Source organism: Semicossyphus pulcher, unplaced genomic scaffold, assembly GCF_022749685.1.
Source record: "Semicossyphus pulcher isolate SPU_LCO1_2020_fin unplaced genomic scaffold, fSemPul1.0.p SCAF_27, whole genome shotgun sequence".
Taxonomy (NCBI): domain Eukaryota; kingdom Metazoa; phylum Chordata; class Actinopteri; order Labriformes; family Labridae; genus Semicossyphus; species Semicossyphus pulcher.
Window position 1 is genome coordinate 2680478 of NW_027211701.1, and position 15719 is coordinate 2696196.

The 15719-nt window shown below is 40.6% G+C and overlaps 2 protein-coding genes across 2 annotated transcripts in view; one reads left to right on the forward strand and one right to left on the reverse strand.

Annotated features, from left to right (window-relative positions):
* The window catches only part of LOC138604899 (histone H2AX-like), a 135711-nt gene that overhangs the window by 56808 nt on the left and 63184 nt on the right, over nucleotides 1–15719 (forward strand). The gene's annotated exons all lie outside the window — the stretch shown is intronic.
* Nucleotides 2526–11869, reverse strand: LOC138604757 (NLR family CARD domain-containing protein 3-like). The gene is made up of 10 exons (XM_069676745.1): nucleotides 11641–11869; nucleotides 10907–11026; nucleotides 10537–10615; nucleotides 9732–9960; nucleotides 7687–9469; nucleotides 7416–7589; nucleotides 6702–6875; nucleotides 6441–6614; nucleotides 3222–3268; nucleotides 2526–3097 (listed from the first exon to the last, which is right to left on the reverse strand). Exons 1-10 carry the CDS (start codon nucleotides 11769–11771, stop codon nucleotides 2526–2528), a joined length of 3483 nt encoding a protein of 1160 aa, XP_069532846.1. The 5' UTR covers nucleotides 11772–11869.

Below are 15719 nucleotides of genomic sequence, written 5' to 3' on the forward strand. Positions count from 1 at the left end.
TGTCAGGAGAAGTCATATCTGTAAAACCTGTTCAGGTAAAAAAGTTACCTGTTTTACACTCAGATAGAAGAAAATCAGCTTCTTGGATCCGTTCGCAGCAAAGAAATCCTCAATCAGACTGAACTAACCGTGGGTGAAGTTTCAAATCTGAGAGTAGGCTGTATGAGTGCCTTCACAGAGCACCAGTGTAAGAAACATGAGGAGTTTTTTACTGTAAATTATGCTAAACTATTCCACAGGTATCACAGAGTGAAATATGACGCTCCCAAACCCCCTTAATCCAAACATTGAGCACTGACTGGAGGAGAAGAGGTCAAAGGTCGTGTCTCTGAGTATGCAGATTTCTGTGATGTGACCTCATCCCATACACCTGGGGGAATCAGGTGCTTAAGATGCTGAACAGTGGGGGCGCTGGTTTGGCTCAGTTGGTAGAGCAGGTGCCCCATGTATAGAGGCTACAGTCCTCGTCGCACTGATCGCAAGCTCGACTCCCGGTCTGCCGATCCATTTGGTGCATGTCGTCCCCCACTCTCTGCTCCCCACATTTCCTGTCTCTCTTCAGCTATCCTATGAATAAAGGCAAAAAGCCAAAAAAATAATCTTAAAAAAAAAAAAAAAGATACTGAACAGTGTTTCCAGAGGTTTTATTTCTGATCCTGGTGATCAAAGCAAAGACGAGTTCACTCGATCAGCAGGGAAATGAATGAACCAGAAACAGACGTTACATCGCTCGTTCAAAGCCACCAGACTCCATTGAAGAAAACTGTCCTTCTACCTTGCAGTATAAGCGAGTTGCTGGTCTCCCGCTACATTAATCAGTTCGTTTTTTTGTGTTGTTTGTCGCACAAATATTCAGTGGACCCAAACTAACACCTTTGAAACACTAAAGTCAAACACTAACACAAAAAAATAATTTAACAAGGCAGAAGTTGACCGGACGCTTGTGTGGTCTGTGAGGCAAAATCACATGTGTTTTAAATGGAGTCTGGTGTGTTTGCAGAGAGCGATGTAACGTCTGTTACTGGTTAAAAAAATCTTCTTCCTCTGTAACAAAAAGGTCTATCTCTGCAGGGATCCTTTCTGTGATGATATCAGACACTTAGAACAACAATCTGAGCCTGTCAGTGGAAACAACAAGAACTTTAAGTGTTCGTACTTTGATCGCATAATATGTTAAAGCTTTTATTTTTAAATGTTTTTCTGTTGAAGAGTTTGTTGCCATGAAAACGACGTTACAGGATAAAAACAAAATTGAATATAAAATGGTTCTGAATCGACGTCTGCTGTGCTCGTTTGACTCATAACAGAAGCTCCACAGGAGAAGAAGTAATAATATTTTTATTATTCATATTTCAAAGAGCATATTTACAGCACATTTCATGAGACATTGACTCCTAGTTCTTCCAAATAAAGTAAAAAATAAAAAGGACAAAGATCAAACATGAACACGACACACAATGTAACATGTCGACGTGCAAAAATACACACACACAGAAAGTAATGGAAACTAAACTTAAACAGGGTCAAGTTGGCTACCAGTGAGTATTTAATAGTGAATAGTGATTTTATGTGTATGAATATAATTTTGTTCTCTTTTGTAATAAAGTAATATTTAGAGCAGGATGACCCGCACAGGGACAGTTGATTGACAGCTTGAGAGAAAGAATAAGAGAAATATAATAAAGGAAAAAATTGTAACGTATAAAGAAACAAATTAAATAATTAAATCAGAATTTCATCCACAAAATAGATAAACGTATTTTTTAAAAGTTGTAAATGATTTTATACATACGAATGAAATTAAACAAAAATGCTTTGATAATTATTTTCTATTTTTTTTATTTGTCTTTATATTCCTTCGGCTTTTATTCTTTTGATTTCCATTTGTATTTCCACATATTTTAATAACTTATTTTTCTTTCAATCACACCTCCTTATTATTCCACATTTATCTTATTTCACAGATTCATTATCTTATGGCTCTCTTATGTCTTCACATTATGAAACTCTAAAGAGCGATTTAATCACAGTAATAGTTCAAGTAAAAGTGTGTTTATAAGGGTTAGTGTGTGTGAGGAACACAAATGTTCACATTTGTTCTCTGACTTTTTTATATCAACTTTACTCTGCACATTTTTATTACAGACCTTCAAACAAACTTCTCTTCATGTGTTTCATGGTTCTGAGAGGACTTGTTGTTATGATTGAAGTTAAGTGTGTTTCTGCTCACAGCTCTTGTCTAATGTGCACACTGAGCTGGGTACACACTGTAATGTAAGTTTAATGTGTCTGTAAACACATGTTTATGAAACGCTGTAAATAAGGTCATTGTGTTTAATAGTAAGGGTGGACATCTTCATTTAGAGACAAATGTGTAAATCTCAGGAAGTTTGCTGAGCTTTTATTTTGGTAGTTCATTAGAGTTACTTCCTCTTTGTGTCAGGATTGTTCAGTGGAAAACATTTGTGACATTAAAAACACAATCAGCCAAATATGAACCAAAGTGAAGCCTCGTCCAGCAACATTTAGACCACAGGACTGAAAGGAGACTCTCCCTCCTGCAGAGAACACAGACACACTGAGGAACCATGAGACCAGGACATGAACCCAGGATAAAGAGGTTCAGTGAATGTGGTGTTGAAGGTGTGGAGGTGGATCAGTGTGTCAGACGAGACTCTGTAGAAGGACAGAGTGCCAGCAGGACAGTCCACATACACTGCTACTCTGTGAGAGACAGAGGAGGAGGAGAGAGGGAGGACTGTTTCTCTGTTATTATGACGGACAAAGTAACCATGATCATCAGAGCAGAACAGACTCCAGGACTGATCATTCTCTCCAAACACACAGTCATGACTGCCTCCTTTCCTTCTGACTCCTCTGTAACTCACTGATATATAAACCTCTCCTCTCCACTCGACCTCCCAGTAACAGTGACCAGTCAGACCATTACTACACAGCAGCTGAGGCCAGTAGTCAAATCTGTCTGGATGATCAGGATATGACTGATCCTCTCTCACACGTGTCACCTTCCTGTTGTTGTCAGACAGTTGGAGCTCTCTGTGTGCTGTGTTTGAGTCCAGAGTGAGTTCACAGAAATCTGATGGAGAGAAAAAAACACAACACAGCAGCAGTTTATCATCAGACACACCTGAAGGGTTTATTCTTTGTTAACTGACAGTCTGCTGTTTGGTCATCATGAGTCAAACTGATTCCACACTTACACTTCTTCACACCAGGCTTTAACCTCTGCTCTCCACCATGGTCCACCCTGGAGGAAGAAACACAGTCAGAATGATTTTCTATCCAACATGAGTCCTAACTGCTGTTCATCATGAAGCAGTGTTCCTCAGTTTGTCACTGTGACAGAGAAACAGGCTGAAACTCATCTGTGTCAACTGTCTGCATCAGTCTGTCACTTTATCTGAGAGAAGAAGAAGAAGAAGAAGAAGAAGAAGAAGAAGAAGAAGAAGAAGAAGAAGAAGAAGAATACAGTGTGATCTACAGATATTAGATTAATGTTCACAGGCAAGTTTAAACAGTTTTTATTGTGTAATGTATGTTTTTAAATCAGAGTGTCATGTGATGTACGGCTCGTCAAACCTTTAACAAATCTGGTTTGGGGCCTCACAAATCAAACTGACTAGAACAGAATATGTTTATTGTCATTGTACAGATACAACGAAATGATGAGGCACTGCCTGAGTGGAGCTGAAATATAAGATAAAAACCTTCAAATAAAGCTCAAGTTCAAATCACACACACAAGTTTAAAACATGCACACACAGTCCCTTCGTATACACAGACAGTGCAGCAGATACAGGTTTTGCACTTGTCTGAGATTCTGAAGTCACAGTGTTGTACAATGGTTTGTCTATGATGCCTTTAGTGCTGTGTTCAGTGTGGTGATGGCTTTGGGGTAAAAACTGTTCATGAGTCTGTTGGTGCGTGCTTTGATTGATCTGCAGCTCTTCCCTGAGGGCAGGGGGTCAGACAGGTGATGGGCAGGGTGAGACGGGTCTTTCAGGATGCAGGACGTCTTCTGTAGACAACGAGAGGTGTAGATGTCATCCAGGGCAGACAAACGTGTGTTTGTGACTTTCTGGGCTGTGTTGATGATCTTCTGCAGGGCCTTCCTGTCAGCCACAGAGCTGCTGTCGTACCACACCAGGATCCCATGTGTCAGTATGCTCTCAATGGAGCCGTGGTAGAAGGACACCAGCAGCCGCTCTGTGAGGAAGTCCTTTATCCAGAGGCAGATGTTTTTGTTGAAGCCGAGATCAGACAGCTCGGAGATCAGTCTGCTGGAGATGATTGTATTAATGCAGAACTGTAGTCTACAGACAGCAGCCGTGCACATGCTCCTCATTGTTCTAAGTGGAGCAGTACAGTGTGGAGGGCAGGAGAGATGGTGTCATCTGTTGACCTGATCTGCAGCCTTGATGTGCTTGAGGACCGATCTCTGCAGGCACTTCATGATAACAGGTGTTAATGCTGTTGGCCTGTAGTCATTTAGGCAGGTTATTGCTGTGTGCTTTGGAACTGGCACTATTGTGGCTGTCTTTAAACATGTAGGGACAGAGCACTGTGCCAGAGATGGTTGAAGTGTTTGTGAATACCTCAGTTAACTCAGCAGCACAGTCTCTGAGAACCCGACCTGGAACACTCAGGACAGTGTGTGTGTGTGTGTGTGTGTGTGTGTGTGTGTGACCTCAGCAGTCTGTAAGATGAGTTTTGTGATGGTGACATTGTCTACACAGCTTTTTATATAAAACAGAACAGTTCATGTGTCAGTCTCAACGTCCTCATCTTTAAATAGAGTCTCGTCTGTGCGGTTAAAGCAGTCCTGTAGCCGAGCTTCAGGAAGTAAGAGCCTTTGTGTTCCTCAATGAGCAACATTTCTCTCTTGATTTAAATGTACAGTAAAACAATCTCGGTAACAGTATCTTATGATTTAAAGAAAAGGTGTTTCATAGATAATATAGATAATAAAATGTGACATAATAAAGCCCTACATACATAAACTAAGAGAAACCAGAAGAACATGAATGTTGGATAATAAAATCTTAAAGTTTAAAAACCTCACATGGTATTTTTATTATTTCCATGGTCAAGAACGATCTTTCATGTCCAGAATAAATGTTTGCTTTCATAGTTTATTTCTCAAAGGCTGCATCTGAACACAGTAATTCATGATCATTTAAAGACCAACAAACACAAAGTAGAAAAAAGGGAATCCTGCATCAAAGCTTTTCATGGTAACAGTCTCTCTATTTTGGTACCTTTTGGAAAGTAAGAACTCCTTCATGATGAGTTACCACAGCAGAAGCACTGTTATATTTTTGGTGAACGGTGAACTGAACGGATCAATTTACAACATGAGCGTAGTTCACTCTGGAGGCAGTGAACGACCGCTCACCTTCAGAGCTAAAGTCGGACTTACGGCACCCAAGATGCATCTTCATTTCTCTCTGCTCCGCCCGCATTTACCGTCACTCTGCCGCTCTCGCTCTCTCTCTCTCTCTCTCTCTCTTACTTGCTTGACCACTCACTCACTGCACATCTCCCTACATAAATTACAACTCCTTTTTTTAATAGAGGGCAGGGTAAGAAGTTGGCCTCTGAAGCACCTTCTCAAAAACTGTCGATTTATGCTTTGATGTAGATATATTGAACGTTCTGTTGTTTAAGTAGCTTGCACTACTCGTCTAATCCCACAGCGTTTTATGAGATGAGACAGACAGAAAGGAGAGACAGCACAAATGATGGAGAGAAGAGAGAGTAGCAGATGATGAGTGGTAGAAGCACTACAAAGCATAAACTCTGTCTAAAAATGTGCAGTGAGTGTCTATGAACAAATAAAAAACATTTTAATGTCACAATAAACTTACAGTTTTTTTTACCCTCATAAATGTTTAATGATAGCAGTGGAGGTACTCATTTTAAAGTTGTCAGTGATTACTTTATGTGCTAATAAAGAGTGCATACCATCGCATCAAAATCTTTTTGTTTTTATCAACAAACACCCCCCCGACGCCCCTACTGGGGTCGAAGGCCCCACAATATCATCATATCCTCACAAATTGTAGAAAGCTCGATCTTCAATATATATTTCTGATCTGTGTTGCAAAATATCATGAAAATATTAAAATGATTCTGTCTATCAGAACAAACTGATATTATAACTTTTGAGGTGTGGGGTGCCAAATCCAAAACTGGCCAAAATGGCAGATCATTACTTCAGCTGAAAAAGAGCTCGGTGCAGCTAAAAAAAAACAATACAAAGTGAAAATGAACTAGTTCATTTTAATCTGTGTGAACTGAACTTTGAGCGCGCTCTTTTAAGTGTGAACTTGCAATACACTAAGCAAAAGAATATATATACAGTATCTATTTTAATTAGAGGCACCTGCAGTGTCTGAACTCTTGTTGTCTGTCCATACCTGAGCGTGTCAAGTCTCCGGTGTGGATCCTCAAGTCCAGCAGACAGCAGCTTCACTCCTTGTTCTCCTGGGTGATTGAAGCTCAGGTCAAGCTCTCTCAGATGGGAGGGGTTGGAGCTCAGAGCTGAGGCCAGAGACGCACAGCCTTCCTCTGTGATCAGACAGCCTGACAGACTGGAAATAAAATCATGTAATTAAAAAAATCTGACTGATTTTTAAAGAACAATATATCAAGTGTCGTTCAATCAGCCTCATACTGACCTGAGAGTTTCCAGTGTGCAATGTTCACTCTGCAGTCCAGCAGACAGCAGCTTCACTCCTGAATCCTGCAGGTCGTTGTTACTCAGGTCCAGCTCTCTCAGACTAGAGGACTGGGAGCTAAGGACTGAGGACAGAGCTTCACAGCTTCTCTCTGACAGATTACAGCCACTCAGTCTGAAGAAGAATTAGTGATTAGTGACTGATTTTTTTTACTTTCCTGACTTACTTTGATCTTATCTGATGACCTGAATAATAGTGGACTCATGAGGAACTTTATCTTTCCATGTCACTAACAATTACTTAAAGCTCAAACGAGGAATTTTTCGCTGTTTATGAAACAGACTGCAATTAAATCTAATTACTCTGTGTGACCTCAAAAAGCAAACAAGACCATCAGCAACAAGTTGATATAAAAGCTGAAACCGCTGACCGGGGTAGGTGTAAGACGAGGCAATTAATTGCATGCTGCCTTTGTTTCCAATTTACAGGGCACATATTCAAATTGAGTGATGCATATGACTGTTAAAGAAAGTAAGGGGACATTTTTTGTTAAAGGAAACACTTCTTACACATGTACAGGACTAAATCAGCAAAGAGATAAGAGGTACAGCTTTGTCCACAGGGGGCGCTAAAATCAACACAAACCAGAAATACCTCACAGCAGCTTTAAGTAAAATGTGTTGAGTGATACTTAACAATCAGCCTCATACTGACCTGAGAGTTTCCAGCAGACAATGTTCACTCTGCAGTCCAGCAGACAGCAGCTTCACTCCTGAATCCTGCAGGTTGTTGTTACTCAGGTCCAGCTCTCTCAGGCTAGAGGACTGGGAGCTAAGGACTGAGGACAGAGCTTCACAGCTTCTCTCTGACTGATTACAGCCACTCAGCCTGAAGAAGAATCAACAGAGAGCAATCACAAACAATGTTTGTTTTTTCTGAATAAAGAAAAGCTTCTTTAAACTTGTATAGTTAGGTGTGTACACACAGAGCTTTGTTGGAGGCCTTGACCACTGGCAGCAGCCTCAGAAGACCCTCCTCTGAAGCAGAATATTTCTTCAGGTCAAACACGTCCAGATCTTTTTCTGATGACAGTAAGATGAAGACCAGAGCTGACCACTGAGCAGGAGACAGTTTATCTGTGGAGAGACATCCTGATCTCAGGGACTGTTGGATCTGCTCCACTAGAGAACGATCATTCAGTTCATTCAGACAGTGGAACAGATTGATGCTTTTCTCTGTGGAGAGATTCTCACTGATCTTTGTCTTGATGTACTGGACTGTTGTTTGATTGGTCTGTGAGGTACTTCCTGTCTGTGTCAGCAGACCTCTCATGAGAGTCTGATTGTTCTGCAGTAAAAGACCCAGGAGGAAGCGGAGGAACAAGTCCAGGTGTCCATTTGGACTCTGTAAGGCCTTATCCACAGCACTCTGGTAGAAGTGTGTCTCTGCAGAGTCATGATGAATTGTTTGTTCTTCTGACATCAGATTGACACCAGAGTTGATGAACGTCAGATGGACATGAAGAGCAGCCAGAAACTCCTGAACACTCAGATGGACGAAGCAGAACACCTTGTCCTGGTACAGTCCTCTCTCCTCTTTAAAGACCTGTGTGAACACTCCTGAGTACACTGAGGCTGCTCTGATATCGATGCCACACTCTGTCAGGTCTGACTCATAGAAGATCAGGTTTCCTTTCTGCAGCTGCTCAAAAGCCAGTTTTCCCAGAGACTCAATCATCTTCCTGCTCTCTGGACTCCAGTGTTGATCCGTCTCAGCTCCTCCATCATACTTGATGTTCTTCAGTTTGGACTGAACCACCAGGAAGTGGATGTACATCTCAGTCAGGGTCTTGGGCAGCTCTCCTCCCCCTCTGGTCTTCAACACATCCTCCAGAACTGTCGCAGTGATCCAGCAGAAGACTGGGATGTGGCACATGATGTGGAGGCTTCGTGATGTCTTGATGTGGGAGATGATTCTGCTGGCCTGCTCCTCATCTCTGAATCTCTTCCTGAAGTACTCCTCCTTCTGTGGGTCAGTGAACCCTCTGACCTCTGTCACCATGTCGACACAATAAGGAGGGATCTGACTGGCTGCTGCAGGTCGTGTGGTTATCCAGAGGCGAGCAGAGGGAAGCAGGTTCTTCCTGATGAGGTTTGTCAGCAGCACATCCACTGAGCTGGACTCTGTGACATCAGTCAGGATCTCATTGTTGTGGAAGTCCAGAGGAAGTCGACACTCATCCAGACCGTCAAAGATGAACACAACCTGGAACTCTTCAAACCTGCAGATTCCTGCTTCTTTGGTTTCAGTGAAGAAGTGATGAACAAGTTCCACCAAGCTGAACTTTTTCTCTTTCAGCACATTCAGCTCTCTGAAGGTGAATGGAAATGTGAACTGTATGTCCTGGTTGTCTTTGTCTTCAGCCCAGTCCAGAGTGAACTTCTGTGTTAAGACAGTTTTCCCAATGCCAGCCACTCCCTTTGTCATCACTGTTCTGATTGGTCCATCTCTTCCAGGTGAGGCTCTAAAGATGTCTTCTTGTCTGATGGTTGTTTCTGGTCTGTGTGGTTTCCTGGATGCTGATTCAATCTGTCTGACCTCATGTTCATCATTGACCCCTCCAGTCCCTCCCTCTGTGATGTAGAGCTCTGTGTAGATCTGATTCAGAAGGGTTGGGTTTCCTGCTTTAGCAATCCCCTCAAACACACACTGGAACTTCTCCTTCAGGTTAGACTTCAGTTTACGTCTGTACTCTGCAGCAACAGCTCCTGAAAGAACAAACAGGAAATGTGATCAATAAGTTGAAGCTATAATCAATCAGATGATTTTAAACTTAAACACATCAGGGTGGTGTTTATTTCCCTCCTCTCTGAAATCTCTTCAGCACATCAGGTGTGAACAGTTTCTCACAGTTCATAGATCTGATTAAATGTGTGCATCATATTAACAGCAGAGTTTTAAATGTGACCCTCTCCCATGTTGCCTCCATTTCCTCTTTCCATCATGTTAAATGTGTTAAAATCCTCTTACTGCTCTGCAGACAGTCAGCCAGCTCCTCCTGCTTCATTCTCCTCAGGAAGTGCAGTGTGATCTTCACAAATGCCTCTCTGCTGCTCCTCCTCTGCTCTTCCTCCTCACTGTCCAACACCTCCTCATCCTCCCTCTGACTCTCTAAGCATTCTGGGTAATCTGGACTCAGACCCCTCTTGATCTCCTTCAGCTCGTTCTTCACGAAACTGACAATGTTCTCCTCCAGCAGCTGGAACAGAACAAGAAGTGAACTTTGACTTGTAGAAGTCAACATCAGATCATCAGTGACAGACAGAAAGCCTGCTGGTCTGCAGAGTGCAGCATGGAGACTGGATCACAATGGTAGTTCAGTATTTAGTCTGTGGATGGTCCTGTCTCCTAGAAATGAAGTTGATATAAAATGAGATTCATGTTGGAGAAATATCCTGGTCTGGTTTCACACAGAAAAGATCTGCAGTGACTTTGGACACGATGTGTTTATTAGAATGAAGCTGAAACCACAAACTGTCATTAACATGAACCAAAGTGTTTCTGTTGTTTCAAACACAAACTGGACTCAGTCTGTGAACTCTGCTCTCTGCTGCCAAAGTCTGTGTGACACCACCATCCACCACGACCTCTGACCTCTGACTCTGTGCTGCTCAGCAATGTAACGCTTCATTCAGTCAATAAAACACTGACTGTGAACATAATTCAGACAGAGATGATGTTTGCAGTGTAATCAGGAAACAATTCAGTAACATACAAATGTCATTTGAAGTCAACTTTGATTCTCAGTAGTAGCTGTGTTTGTTCATTTACACACCATAAATATGGAGTCCAGCTGTGTTTGATGCTGCTGGGCAGACTGACCAATGGGAACCTCTGATCTCTGCTGCTGAACTCTGTGGAACAAATATAATATAATATACTGTATATAATATAAAGACACAGTGTTACATGTGATAGATTCTATCAAGTGGATCCTGTTAGATCCTCCTACAAACACAGGACACACATGAAGGTACATGCTCAGTACAGTTATTAATGTGTAAAATAGTTTCCTGCTGTTGGATCCTGATAGAAACACAAACACTGATAAATGTTCAGGTTCAGACATAAAACACTGCTGACATGTTGGATTTTAAAGGTTTTAATACAGAACAACAGAAACATGTTCTGTTTTAAATTCTTACCTTTGACAATCAGAGTTATTTACATCTTTGAAATAAATAAGTTGATCCATAGACCGGTCACTCTTGAAGGACACACAGCTGGGCTCAGGTCCAGGAGAATCTGGTCTCTCATGTTCGATACTGAAAGAATCACAAACTCTGATGAACGTTCATAAACACTGAAAATCTTCCAGAATTATTGCTGCTGAAAATTATTAAAGTTTAAATACTGATAACAACAAACTGTGAGATAAATGATTACTTTTGATCCTCAGACTGCTGGCCATCTTTGAAATAAATACGTTGATCCATAGACTGGTCACTCTTTAAGGACACACAGCTGGGCTCAGGTCCAGATTCAGGTCCAGGTTCATATCTTCACACAGAAACAGGAAGTAGAAAAGTCCTTCAGAGTGACACTTTTAACTTTTGTATAAAATAAGTCTCATATTAAGAGAGTTTGATGACAGTGACAATGATATCAAACCTTTTAGATTCTTACATTTTATTAGCAGACTGTTGTCCATCTTTAAAGTCACAAGATTCAAACATTAACAGGAGTTTCTTGACAGACAACTTGCTCGGTCCAGGTTCAGGTCCAGGTCCAGGTCCAGCAGAGTCTGGTCTGAGCTGCTGCTCTGGCCTTCAACACAACACACACAGAGCTGTGAGTGTGAATAATGATGGTGGAGTGATTTGAGTGCTGAGCTCTGACATGGAGAAGAGTCATGGACAGTTAGAGATCCTCATCTCACCTCTGAGCTTTGGTCTGGCTGTCATGTTCCCCACACAGAGTGGTTTTAGAGGGAGGGGCTCCCTCCTCTCTGTCCTCACACTGACTCATAGCAGAGCCCCCACCTTCACACAAACACAACAACATGCTCATTCATTACAACCAGCTTTACATCACAGAGACACACACTGCTCTCTACCACAGTGTCATTCCTGATTCTACCACCAGATGGCACCAAAGGAAGAAATGATTCAAAGATTTCCACTGTGGATAAATGGAGAAGAATATATTCCTTTTTATACAGCTGTACTTTTTGTCCACTAGAGAGCTCATATGGATTCATTTATAGTTCACTTCTGTTCAAAGTGAGGACATGCAAAATCTTCCAGTTTAACATGTGGCAGGAGAAAGAAAATACTCACCAGGTGACTTCAGATCCACGTTCTACCTTCACCTGTAGAGGAAACACAAAGAGAGAAACTGCTGCTGATCATTTTTCATAAGTTCTTCTTCAACAATCTGAGGACGCTGTCACACTCCAATAACTTGACATTAAATCAGTGTAACCTACAACCAGAGTCCAGGACAGTCCAGTCAGGACATGAATGAATAAACTCAGAGGGACACAGGATAATATCTGATTTCACTGCAGTTCATACTTAATTACATCTTTCTCTTGTCTCATTTGTTCTAAAAGGAACAAAACACATCTGGAGATTTTATATAAAAAAGAAACACGGTCATAAAAACAAACTGTCCCATCATCAAAATCATTTTCTGTCAGCTTTAACTCAACACAAAATCAATAAAAAAAGATAAAGTAGGTGTGGTGGAGTTATTAAATGAAGGATGAACATTTTTTCTAACCTTTGATAAAAACATTTTTGTAAGATCAAACTCAGCTAAGAGCCTGTTGACTGACCGTTTGATAACAGACTGAATCTTTGAATCAGTTTAACTTTATTGATCAATAAAACTTAAATCGTCTTTAACACTCAGAGACATGATAGTACTCTAAATAATTTATTGATTATATTGATGCAATATTATTTATAAATCTGAGAGCAGACGGAAGTTGTTTTCAGCTTTCGTCACATAACTATTTTCTCTTTTATCTCAGAGGAGATTAGACAGCAAAGAAAACAACCAGAAATACACAAGTTAAGTTCATCTTCTACCAGTGTGTTTCACCAGATATGTTTCTATGTCTCAAAGGAAGCAAATACCCTGAGTCTGTCCGGCACCAAAAGTCTTTTAAATAAAGGAAGGATTCAGTTTTGTGCTCTGAAAGGTCAGATGATAGATGTTGGACATTTAAAGCTAAAACAAGGTTTAAACTCTGTTGACTTTTTATCTGAGACCACCATCTTTGTTCAGCCTTCACCAGCAGCTGAAAGTGCCTAAAAAGGACCATCATACATGTTTCATGTATTTAATAAGAGTGGATATTATAGTGCAATAGTGTCTGAAAACTGTTTCACAAGTTTGTTCTGTAAAAACATGTTGAGACGCTGCACAAATTCATAGATGATACATATTTATATTTCTGTTATTCTTAAAGAGCGTCTGTGCATCATGTTTCTACATGTCATGTGTCTGCTCTTTTATAGTCGCTATAGTCGTGTCATATTTTCTGTGCTCTTGTTCTGAGTTTTACCCTTCAGTCAGTGTTTGATGATGAGAGTGTTAGAGCAGAAGTTTGATTTGTTTCATGTTTGGATGAATTAAACCTCGATGTTACAGTTTAACTACATCAACTACAATGAAAAGACAGAATAAGAGTGAACAAGTTAAATCTGAACAATCACATAATGTAGACATGTTGTGATGAAGATGCTCCATTATTCCACAAACATCGTGTGCTTGATAACAGTTTATATAATGTAACATGTATTTTATATTAATAAACTATTAACATGTTGATGATGTTGGTTTGTTGTGTTTGTGTTTCAGCAGCTGTCAGCTGGTTAACAGACAGAAAACTGTTTTTCTCAGACACTGTTTTTGTTTTCAAATGTTCACAGAACTTTGACTGCAAAATGTTTCATCACTTTTTATTACCTGTGAATCAGTAACTACACCACCTGTGAACAGGTTCAAACTCTGTCTGCAGTGGACAGTTAACGTCTCTCTGAGGTGTGTTTGATGAGTCAGTTTCAAAGGGCCTGAATGAAGTGACCTTTGACACTGAAATTTGTTGAACCAGTGGTTCTCATAGTGGGGTCCTGGGACCCCTGGGGTCCATGAACCATAGCCTGGATGTCCTCGAAATAATTAAAATAAGTTTATAATAAATGATCAAATTGTTCTGTATCATTACAAACTGCATGTTTACAGGTGAGGACCATTTGTGCCAATCAAACAAGCATATTGTGTCCCGCCCACGTTAGCTTTGGACCAATAGAAACTGACATGATTGTGACACATCACGTCGATCTGTCATGAATCACTCGACTCACTCAGGTCGCAGCGAACCGTTCCTGCGGCTGTCTGCTGCTGTTAATTTTCTGAAAGCTTTTAAGATCAATCACTTGAAAAGTATAAATGCTGTCAAGTTAAGTCCACAACAATGAGATTAAAATGGGCCTCTGTTTTAAAGTATATAAGAGGTATTAACATGATTCAAAGTGAAATGTTTTTCTGTTTATCTCTATGAAACAGGTCTGAAGTATTTATGTTGACAAGTTTTACAATACAAATAGTTCCAACGGCATCTCAGAGTGCAAGTGGTGGAAAGCACAGCTTGATCGGTGTTACGATTATGACGGGGTCCTTGGAAAGTGTTCTGCCCTGTAAGGGGTCCCAGGCCCCAAAAGTTTGAGAACCCCTGTGTTCAACAATAAAACTTCACACACAATTCCAAACAACAAAAAGTTTCACAAAAACAATCTTTTTGAAAAGTTTGAGATAATTATTGTAAAATCTGTCGATATAGAGTCATGTTTCTGATCAAACAGCACAGTCAGTGTTGTGATGGAAACATGACGTGATACTCGATAATGAGTAGTCGCTATCCTTGCTAGCTAGTAGGTGTTGCTAAAGCAACTGAAGCAGATTGTTACTGTTTAAATGGACTGTACTTATATATCTTGCAACCACTCAAACACACTACATGTCACATTTGCCCACTCACACACACATTCACACACTGATGGCAATGGCCTGAGTGCCAATCTCCAATCAGATCTATGCACATTCAGACCCGATGGCTACGCCACCAGGAGCAATTTGGGTTCAGTGTCTTGCCCAAAGACACTTCGTCATGTGACTATAGCAGTCAGGGATCGAACCCCCAACCTTCTGATTGAGAGACAACCAACTCTACCACTGAGCCACAGCCGGCCCGTTTAATGTTCAACAAAATGACGACAAATAAAACAACTATCTTCTTTGAATGGTCACCTTTTAACAAAACTAACAAGCATATTTTTAATCTCTTTATTTAAATGTAGTAAATGATATTGCACTGTGAACCTTCACCACTAACATTCAATTAATCAATGTCGTATTTTATGATGTTACCAAACAAAATATAATTAAATATATTGAAAAATCAATAATCCTGTTTGTAATTCAATGAGAAAAAACAAAACTGCACCAGCTTAAAGTCGAGGCCTAAAATCAACCACAGAGTTAGTTTAATATCCAAACAACTCAAACACTCTCAGTGAAAGTCAACATTTCTGTTCTGTTCTGCACTGTGTTGCATTACGTCATACAGGTGTTCATGTTTTTGACTGACCAACAAACCAAATTCTAGCTTCAATTAAAGTAAGAGTTTCTTGTTTCCTCTGATGTTTTGTTCGTTCCACCAGTTCAACACAACACATCACTGCTTCCACCATCTCTACTGTTCTCAGGTCAGTTTAACAGCCGCTCACACAAACATGAAAACTGTTGGTTACGTTACCTTCTGATGGAGAAAATAATCTGCATGAAGCCGATGAGTGACGGTGAAATTAAAAAGCAGCTTCAAGCAGGAAACCAAGCAGAGAAAGAACAAACATGTAAGTGACAGCAGGAGGTTTCCAAAGGTCTGTAGATTCACATACAGCCCCGACTCTCTGTGCTCATCTTCACACTGAAGTGTTCTTTAAGGAA